At 30.2% G+C, this 10,580-nt stretch overlaps 1 protein-coding gene across 2 annotated transcripts in view; it reads right to left on the bottom strand.

Moving 5' to 3' along the window:
* The window catches only part of LOC108748201 (DNA-directed RNA polymerase I subunit RPA2), a 40,668-nt gene extending 30,995 nt beyond the window's left edge, over nucleotides 1–9,673 (bottom strand). For both annotated transcript variants that reach the window (XM_018486233.1, XM_018486234.1), the window contains exons 1-9: nucleotides 9,410–9,673; nucleotides 7,474–7,806; nucleotides 7,089–7,328; nucleotides 6,680–7,002; nucleotides 6,342–6,601; nucleotides 6,018–6,260; nucleotides 5,585–5,862; nucleotides 5,170–5,367; nucleotides 4,638–4,745 (exon numbers count right to left, since the gene is read on the bottom strand). In XM_018486233.1, the coding sequence (XP_018341735.1) occupies nucleotides 4,638–4,745; nucleotides 5,170–5,367; nucleotides 5,585–5,862; nucleotides 6,018–6,260; nucleotides 6,342–6,601; nucleotides 6,680–7,002; nucleotides 7,089–7,328; nucleotides 7,474–7,806; nucleotides 9,410–9,478 (2,052 nt within the window). In that variant the 5' untranslated portion in view covers nucleotides 9,479–9,673. The remainder of the gene's footprint in view (nucleotides 1–4,637; nucleotides 4,746–5,169; nucleotides 5,368–5,584; nucleotides 5,863–6,017; nucleotides 6,261–6,341; nucleotides 6,602–6,679; nucleotides 7,003–7,088; nucleotides 7,329–7,473; nucleotides 7,807–9,409) is intronic.
* Nucleotides 9,674–10,580: the final 907 nt, after the last annotated feature.

The following is a 10,580-nucleotide window of genomic DNA, read 5'->3' as shown; positions in this document are numbered from 1 at the left end:
GGGGGGGGGAGGGAAAGAATTGTAATTGGGAAAACGAAAAACTTCCCTGCCTAGATGAAAACAAAAAACTCTCCTTTCTAGATGCTCTTGTCTCTAAGAAAGCTGACGGTACCTTAGACCATAGTGTGTCCAATGACCTAATATTCGAATAAATGAATAAAAAATGAATAAAAATACTCATTCGAATACATTCCTTTTTTATTCGTTAAAAAACGAATAAATATTTTTTCATTCCATTTAAATGAATATTTTTTAAATATAATTACGAATATTTTCATTTTATATTCACTTTTACTCTGTATTATCTGCATATAGCTTGTAAACCTACAAGAGAAAACAGAAATCTATAAAAATAATGGCTACGATTACACCGTGCGCTTAGTCCGCGACTTATACGATGGGTGTCCTTGTTTAAACTATAGATTAAACATAGACATTTTTATTGAGAATAAATAATATATCTCGGAATTTAATGTCCACAGACCATGATAAACCAAGATATCCTATAAAATATTTATAACTGTCATTATTACTGTCATATAACCGGAATTATATCGAAATGTATAAATCTATCTATCAAATAGATAGATTTATAAATAAAAAATGTATATCTTTCTAAAATATTTTTCGAAATTATTTTTATTTATATAACCTGAACATTACAATGACAAAAATAGAATTTATTTTGTTTACTTAAAGTCAAAGCACTTAAAGTACCGGTTATAGTTAAGAGGTAACGATTGCTTATTGGAGCTTTTTTTCAGTTTACATTTTGTTTGAATGAGTATGAATACTCACTAAATATTCATAGGTTTTTGTGAATAAATATTTTTTGAAAATTCAAAATTTTGAATAAGTATATGATTAGATTTTTTTAAATAAAAATTTTGAATAAATACAATTTGGAGCTCAATTACAAATTTTTGTATTCATCGGGCATACTATTAGGCCATCAAGTGTACAGAAAAACACACAGATAGATACCTACATGCCAACACAAAAACAATCAGTAATCAACTCACTTGTACATAGACCTTTCACCATCTCTGACAAAGAACATCTACAAACAGAACTCAACCACCTAAAACCAGCCTTACAGAAAAACGGACACGACAAAAAAGACATAACCAAAATAATCAATAAACATGCAAACAAGAAAACGGACTCTGACACACAACCAGACGAAAGGATCTATTCTCCCATATGTCAAAAAAACAACAGATTGGATTGGCAGAATATTAAACAAACACAATAATATTCGAACTATTTTCAAACTATCCAAAAAGATGAGACAAATCTTAAGAAATCCTAAGATCAAAGACCTCTACTGAACTCCGTAGGAGTATACAAAATACCTAGTTACCTAGGGTATAGTATACATTAGAGAAACCGGGAGAATGATCAACCTATGGATAAAAGAACACCAACGTGATGTCAAGTTAAAACACGCCACACAATCGCCATTATCAGAACACAACATCGAAACAGAATATCAAATACTATTTGACAAAACAACCACAATAGCCAAATTATATCATACTTTCCAAGAAAGTATAGAGAAGCCATAGAGATACAAAAATACCTAACAATCTAAAGACAGATAATGACTACAACATGAATAAAAATATGAAAGACCATTCTCCCGTTTATTGAAGACCGACCGATTTCCTCCACTTCCCCTTACTCCTATCTACAATCCTCTTCTTCCTCTCCCCTCACTCGAACAAATAGCATAAAGGGAACAGCTCAGAGGAATAGCTCAGTATCAGACTGCTTCTCACCCTAATGAAGTGGACTGTAAGATTTATTAAACGTTGGCATTCCAAGAATGAATCTGGACACGGAGGAAACCCGCGAAATGCATAATCTTTATATAGAAAGCACCCATAGAAGTTTCAAGAATATTAAAAATGTACTTGTTTGAGTATTCGATTAAATACAATAGATAACTTTTAAATTTTAATTATTTAACTATTGATGACATTAAATAATATTAAGCGACTGTATACACTTTTTAATTATTCACGGATGAATTTGTTTCGAATCTACATTAAAGATGACCCAATAATAAGGATCGAAATGTCTATAATTTTTATTTCACTTCAAATATACGGAATTCTTACATACAAGCAACCTGTGACTGGCTTACATTGGCTTTCTATTTTTTTTGCGATATCTTTGAAGCCTTTAATCAAAATAAAGAATTATTAATAACAAAAGTAAATGGTATTCATATCATAAATACAAGCAATGAATGTTAAAATATATTAATAATCTCAATATTTAGGAGAAATCAGGACACCATAAGTCACGGAGTATTATGGGTCATCGATTTAACATAATCTAGAACGTTTAAATTAATACTACTAGTACAATACAACTGTTACTTCGTTGCCCATACTTTTTATCTTGGTGGCAACAATTAAATTCCATTATATTGAAAAGCATCGATTATTAATGGTTTTCGTGAAGCAATAGTAACTTTTTAATCGCATAAAAATGTTTAATATTGTTTTTGTAGTAGAAGATGCATGTATAAAGATAAGGTGCAAATTTCTGCGCATCTTTTTTACTAAGTTACAAGTAATAATCTAACATTTATTTTTTATAGTTTTCTATTAAATGTATTATTAAATGCATAATTGAGGTACCATGGATTATACATTAAATATACGTGATGATACGAGACAATATAGAAAGTATATATACTAAAAGAGTAGTTTATACTTCTAAGCAATTAATTTTATTTTATTATAATAAATTTTTTATCTTATATTAATGGTTATTTCTTATTTGTTTTCTTTTAACTTTCTATTTTATTATTTAATAATTACAGGAAAGCACCTTATTATGAGATAGGCGCCTAATATGAGATAGCGGTGTTTTCGCTAAACTAATAAACACTATCTATTCACCATGAATTTATTGTTCTTGGATTGAAAATTGTTTAGTGGAAAATTCATTATTATTTCATGCTTATAGTCATTGCAAAAAAAAGATTTTAGAATTTGAATGTCTTCAAGTTTCTTTGAGATGAGCTTTTAAATCTTGTTTATTATTTAATAAGTAAATATTAAATATTTGCTAATAAATTCTTTATGTGATGATAGAGTAAAATCATACTAATAGAAAAATACGTAATATGTTGAATTACAAAAGTTAGATTTGATGATCGTAAAACCGTAAGGCATGGAAATCATAATATAAGATACCTAGGGTATTTCTAATATGAAATAACCTTTGCTTCTATGTCATAATGAAAATCATTACTAAAGTATAAATCATTGCTAATGTTATTGTACAATAATAAAAAGGACAATCGGAATAGACATCGAGGGCCTGTTTCTGCGATGCTTGGTTCCAACTACCTGAAGACGAGTCAGCTAGGTACAATGCATCGCATACTCATTTTGTACGTGCATTGGCTGTGTTTATTTGTATTTTAGAAACATTAAATAAAGTTTTTTAATTGCAATACTGATGTACTTTGCGTTTTATTATCGATTTCTCGGAACATCTCATATTAGAAGCACAATTTTTTGACATTGCGATATGCTCACTTTTTACATTTCTTTAATTTATAAAAAAAATCAAATTTGAATTAAATTTAACATTATCTTAAAGCTTACTAAATTCCCTTCAAAATGGCCTATTATTTTTAAAATTCTGCCTATAGATTTCTAGCATTTACTCAAAATGAACTCGGTATCTCATAACAGCGGCATTTCCTTTATTAGTTGTAATTATAGGTATTTTATTGTATTAATGATTAAGAATGTGTAAGTTAATTGAAACTACTGTTACTTTTTAATTTTTGTAACCGTTATTTCTTGCATAATCCTACTATTTTGTGTGTAACTTATGGTATTCCGGCTATAGGGCACCATGGGTCATTAAAAAAAAAATGTTTTTATTTTTTTCTTAAAAACTAATAAATATTTACTAAATATTAGGTGTAGTAAAAATCGCGTTTTTTTAAAAGACATCAGTAAAAACTGCAATTATTATACTTTCTTACCAACAATATAAATATATCTTAATAGAGTAAAGTTTCAGCTTTAAAAATCTCTTTTTTAAATTATACGATACGACAATTTTTAATGGAGTTATGAGCAATTAAAGTCAAAATAATTCTTTTATTTAATCCGCGATAACTCAGTAATCAAAAGTCGTAGGAATATTAAAAAAAAAACGATTTTGTAGGGAAAGTATCAAGCTTTCACGATAGGTAATCGAAAATTTTCTCAAATTCGTTTTGGACACGTTACAAATCCACAAAGTGAGAAGAAAATTTTTCGTCTTTTTCAGCTCGTAGTTTTTGGTATGTAAAAATTATCAAACTCATATAAACTTAAAAAATGTGATAAGCTTTTAAAAGTAGAGCTTTCAAGCTTTAAAACCCTTTTTTTTTTAATTTGAATTTCATTCATTATTGACGATGATATTGTATATACAACTTTGAGCTAAAAAATACGCGATGACTTTTTACTACACCTAATATATACTTATTAAATTTTAAAATATGCATTATACTTTAATTATTAAAAATTATACAAAAATGTTTATATTTATATGCACTTTTAAGAGTTTAAATTTTTGTAACTCATGGTGCCCCAGTCTCTCCTATATGGATTTACCTGGCACTGATACATATTTCTTGGACTCTGGTTACAATCCGGCAAAGGAATGAGATTAGCTAAATTGCTAAAAATTGTTGTTTGGCTTATTTCTTGATGAGTTGTTAACTAGTAAGAAAAAGTAAAATTATCACGTTACATAGAGATTAAAAACTTACACAAATATAAAATCATATATACATAAAAATTGTGTATACACACTCTTTAAATTTTACTTTTTAAATGTCACTTCAAAAGAGTTGAAATATTACCACTATTGAAAAAGAGTAAAAAATTTGCACTTTTGAATAACAGATTTTTACTCGTTTTTGAAGTGAGATTTCACACTTTTGGAGTAAAATTTACTCCAAAAAAGAAGTGAAATTTTTTTCCTTTGGAATAAATCTCACTATAAAAAAAAAATGAAAATCTGTCATTCTTATTCAAAAGTGCAAATTTTTCACTCTTTTTCAATAGTGATAGTATTTTAAGTTTTTTTAAATAAGAGACTTCAAGAAATTTAAAGAGCAAATATAAAATTGTGTATACATACTCCTTCATATGCTTCTTGAGGATTCACACAAATTTCCATGTAAATTTGCTCAAACGTTCCTATAAGTTCAATCTTCTGCATAGCTAAATTTATTACTGGTCTCATCATTCTAGCAGCATTAGTAAATAAAAATAATCCCGGATACTGAACTGGAACATTTTTCTTTGGCACAAATGCAATCTCCAATGTTGACGGTATCTAAAGAAAAAATATTTCAGATACCATACACATAGTGGTTATAAATCAAACCAGGGGCACGATTCCGTAACTGTCTTTACATGCCTACTGACAGTCAGTGTCGTTACACAGATATTTTATATAATGAAAAAGCTGCGTAACGACACCGACAACTGTCGGTAAGCGTGTAAAACAATAACGGAATCGCACTCCAGGAAGCATTATGTTCATAACTCACTTCTCGACCCTTTATTTTAAGCAATCTCAGCTTGTATACTACTTTATTAATAATTTTGTTCTCAATCAATCCAATCAATTTTCCATCTAACATTACATTATACGAATTTTTCCAATCATCCGCAATAGATAACGGAATCATTCCAAGATCTACTAATACTGTAGGTATTGCGGCTTTCAGTTTTGGATCTGCATGTTTTGTTATGATACAATTCATTGTTAAATGATTGAGTAATCCGCATGGAGCACCATCCGGTGTATGAATCGGACAAATAAATCCTATAAACAGATTATAATTATTTAGTTTAATATATTATAAAAATCTTGATAAGCTGAAATATACAGGGCGTATATTTCAGATTTATGGGACCATCTCTAGTGAGCAGGTAGAGTGGGTTAAATCAATGTAAAATTACACTAAAGTTTGTAATTACCCCATGCATCAGGCAACAATTGTCTTGCTTCAGTAGTCCTCATTTCTTGGAAGAATGCGCCTCTATGTATCGCGCGAAAATGACTCATATAACGCATCCGATTGATATTTTCCACAACAATCGTAAGACCAGTGGTTTGCATAAGCCCTAGGCCACTAGATGACCTTATACTTCCAGTAGATAAAAAGTACTCCATTTGTGAGTCAATGTTGCTTCGAAATTTAGTGACGTTCAACATTTCCTCTAAATAAATATATTCAAAAAAATTAGTTAAATATATTTGATTTGATTTTTTCATAACATCAACAGAAATAAAATACTTACGCATACTTAAGACGTATCTATTACCAGCACTTTTGTCACGTTTGAGAATATGCTGTTTAAGTCCTACTAGCCACGAATATAATTTCTCTTTAAGAACTTGGAGATACAAGTGTCCACCTAATAAACATTCTTGCATCATCACAGCGTCCACACCTTCAACGGCGCATTTATTATTCGCAAGAGTGAACAGTTTTTTAGTCATAAAAACAAGTAAATGGAACTTATCGATGGGTTCATCAAGATGAATAGAGATACAATATCTATATGACAAAATGTAATGATAATATTGAGAACTACACATAACACAAACAAGAAAAATTAATGAGATTCAAACTCACTTAATGATGTAATCACAAACATCTACATCAGTCGCATCTGTAGGCAATTCGGAGAATTTGACTTTAAACATCTTTCCTATATAAGCTTTACATTGTTCATGCCAATGTAGACCTTCTTCATGCACCGCACGTAACATATTTATGATACTGTTATTGTAATAAAGATCATCTTCGCATCCAGCGATTAATGCTTTGTAAATATATAAATCAGTTACGTCTATCAAACATTTTAATATCAGTATTAATGGCATAAAATACGTAGCTTTCTTGTATGTAAATGCAAATTTTGCAGAACCATCTGTCACAAAGTGCAGTGTATTATTCTGTAAAGAGATATACACTGGTAACATATGACACATGAGAAACAAAAAAAAAAAATAATGTAAACAAATTCTGTTCAGATATATACAATGGAAGAGTTGTCCTCCCGAACACTTCGCAGAAGAATACCCAACTCACTGAAATGGTCACCACGACCTTTCCAAGTTGGTCTCTTGACAGCAATGGGATAGTTTCGTCTCGTCATTATTAACATACGTACAAGTCGCTCTAAACCTCTGATTATGAAGTATCCACCCCATTCTTGTTCATGTTCACCATGAGCGATTAATTCTTCGGGGTTCATATTGTTCAAGTTACATCGATTAGACTAAAAAATATCATATTTTTATTAAAAAAAAAAAAGAATCATGATGTGATTTAAATAAAAATATTTACTCAAAATGCAACCATATAAAATAGTAAGTGCTGAAGGCTCAACAAATGGCAGTCAGAAAATTATATTTAGTTTTTACCTTAACCATGATTGGAACTTCTCCTAAATCCTTTTCAAGAGGTTCTTGCTCTTTACCATTGACAGACCACCCGAGTCTTGCTATTATTTTACCCTTGTAAGTAGAACCTCTTTGTCGACATTCTGTCGGATATATTTTACATGTTTTCACACCAATTGTACTAGAAGGAATAGTGGGCTTATAGATATGTACATCATCCATCCAAAGAACTATCTTATCACCATTAGTAAGAGTTAAATATACTGGTGTACAATCTTTTAAACTGTAAAAAAGGCCATCTTCAAGCATATAATTAAAGGAATCAATATGAGGTACACCTAGAGATTGCAATAGCTGAAACAAATAAATTGATTAATGTAACGATCTGTTCTACAAGTATCTTATCAAGGTATTTTTCTTGTAATAAGCATTGAATTCTACAGCTTTTCTTACAACATAAGTACAGGTTGTTTTTTAATATCTTGACGTAAATTCAACAAATATATCCAAATAAAGATTAAACATTAATAATAACATATATTTTTAGGAAAAATTGTATTTAACATATCAAACTTAAAACTTATTCCTGCTTCTATTAATGTCACATAATATAAATAATTTAATACACAACAATAGATCTATTTTTTTTATTTCTGCACTAAAACTCCCTTTCTTTTTTTACTTTCGTTAAATAATAAACATATTTAATATTTAAAAAAATATTAAACATGTACTGGGTATCTTGTAATTTACCCAACAACGCTCATGGACAGATAGAGCTGACTAAACTGAGTCGAAAAGTCTTCTATCATTTTACAATTTTCATAATAGTTAACAAAATATTAATTACTAAAAATTGTCGAATATTGGTCTTTAATAATTTTATTCTTAAATACTATGAACTTTACAGAAAAACTGTAAGAAACAAAAATTGTTTATTTTCTTCTTATAAAGTTCTGAGAATCTTTTATCAACTTTTTCGAGACTGACCGCTGTGTTTTTTTGCTAGATTCTTTCATTTTGAATGGAAACATGTCAAATAAGTGTATTTTTATTATGATTTTAGGTGGGGGGAGGATTGTGGATTATTCTAAATAATTATCTTTTATTAATCTTTTAATATTAGTAGACATTATTTTATACAACTTTATTTCATAAAAAATTTATAACAGAAGATATTTCATGTCATTTTATATATACATACATTGATCCATATATAGAACATGCCTTTATCAATAAAAGTGTGCTTTTAGTTGCTTTCCATTTACACACAAGTGAAACAGAGTCTAAAGTGATTGTATTTTATACTCAGATTAATGACTTCACTACTTGCTTACTTTGGTAAGAAGTTATCACATATCAACATTCATAATCTCACTTTGAAGTGAGTTTACGAGACTCACTAAAGCACATGGTCTCGATCTTGTCCAGATTATAGGTAAAAACTCATAGCGAATTCAGTCACTTGTACTACACTAGATCAATACTAAAAGCTACTTTGCATAAAATTAGCAAAGTTAAGTGTAAAAGTATATAAATATTTTAACTAAACAATTAACTATCTACTAATGATATTGTTATATTATTTAACAAAATATATGTGTATCATTTCATTGTCAAAGTTGATTATATTGTATCGCTGCATTGAGATAGTTTATATAAAGCAGCTTTTAATATGCACTGATCCAGTATAATGCAAGTGATCGAATTCACCATCAGTTGAATCTCAATTATCAGAATGCAAAAGAAACATTCAAATGAGTTATGACGTCACAAGTAAGAATTATCACAAGTGAGAATCTATGTAAATGAAAAGCAACTTTTATCTCTGAAATTTTATAGTATGCATAACGTAAATTATAGCATGTTAGCGCGCTAACATCGTTATAAGAGCGTTCTGAATATGGACCATTAACTTTAACGTCTATAACTTCATACACAATTTCAATGTACTAACCTCATTCTGTTTATCGGGCGGTTTGCCGAAATTCGGCGATGTGTTCGTCAATTTTGGTTCAATCAACATATTTAACAAATTCGTTACAAACTACAGATTACGGTTTCTTCCAAGAATACTCTGCTTTCATTTACAAACGTAACCGTTGTATTCTTAAAATTTTCAATTTTTGAAAAACATGTGTGTAAACGACATAACCAAGGAGATAGACCAGTGTACATCCAGAAGCATGGCTGCTCAATTGGTCTGTTTTCTGTTCCTGCACTAGACTGCTCTAGAACTCTTTTTCTGACTTTCGACAAATATCAAACCGTGAAACATTCACATTACACACACACGCGCGCGCGCGCGCGCACCACGCACACACACACACACACCATTCTACCTCTTTGAGTTATACATGACCATGTCTTATACTCGTTAGACTCACACACTCTGTCACCAGATGGCGCACTCTCACGAACATGATATCGAAATTCCCATCTAGACATTCTCTCTTGTTGGTTCTTCTTTAACCGGGCAGATACACGAGACTGACGAGACACATCGAGTTACTATCTCGCGGTAAGATATTGTATGTGATAATAAACGAACATTATTACTTATGAATCTGAGTTTCCCCCATTACTTACATTTATTATATGTAGCAATCCGCTACAAAACATATAACTATCTCACTTTAAGTTCTAAAAGTGTATACTAGTTCAACTACAGAAAACGGACCTCAAGGTTGCATTCAGTGGATGTATCCAGAAGCACGACCGCTCACTGAGCGCTTAGAGGACTCTTACATCTGATTGGCATATTCCATTAGATCTAAAAATATAGACCAAACAGATACAAGAGCTCACTGAGCGCTTAGTGAGCTCTTGCATCTGATTGGCATATTTTGTTAGAACTAAAAATATAGACCAAACAAATACAAGAGCTCACTGAGTGCTTAGTGAACGGTCATAGGACTGGGTGCATCTAGACCGAGCAGTCGTGCTTTGAATACATCCACTAAGGTCGGAATCAGACTACGCATTGAAAATTGAGATTGAAGATTGAAATTTGACCAATCAAAATAATAGAAGCTAAAATTCCTTTGTCTTCATTAGTCAAATTTCAATCTTCAATTTCAATTTTCAATGCGTAGTGATTTCGGCTAAGGAGATTTCACTTACGTTAA

The sequence above is a fragment of the Trachymyrmex septentrionalis genome, unplaced genomic scaffold (genome assembly GCF_001594115.1).
Source record: "Trachymyrmex septentrionalis isolate Tsep2-gDNA-1 unplaced genomic scaffold, Tsep1.0 scaffold218, whole genome shotgun sequence".
Taxonomy (NCBI): domain Eukaryota; kingdom Metazoa; phylum Arthropoda; class Insecta; order Hymenoptera; family Formicidae; genus Trachymyrmex; species Trachymyrmex septentrionalis.
The sequence above is the reverse complement of the archived record's forward strand: the minus strand, read 5'-3'. Positions and strand labels throughout refer to the sequence as shown.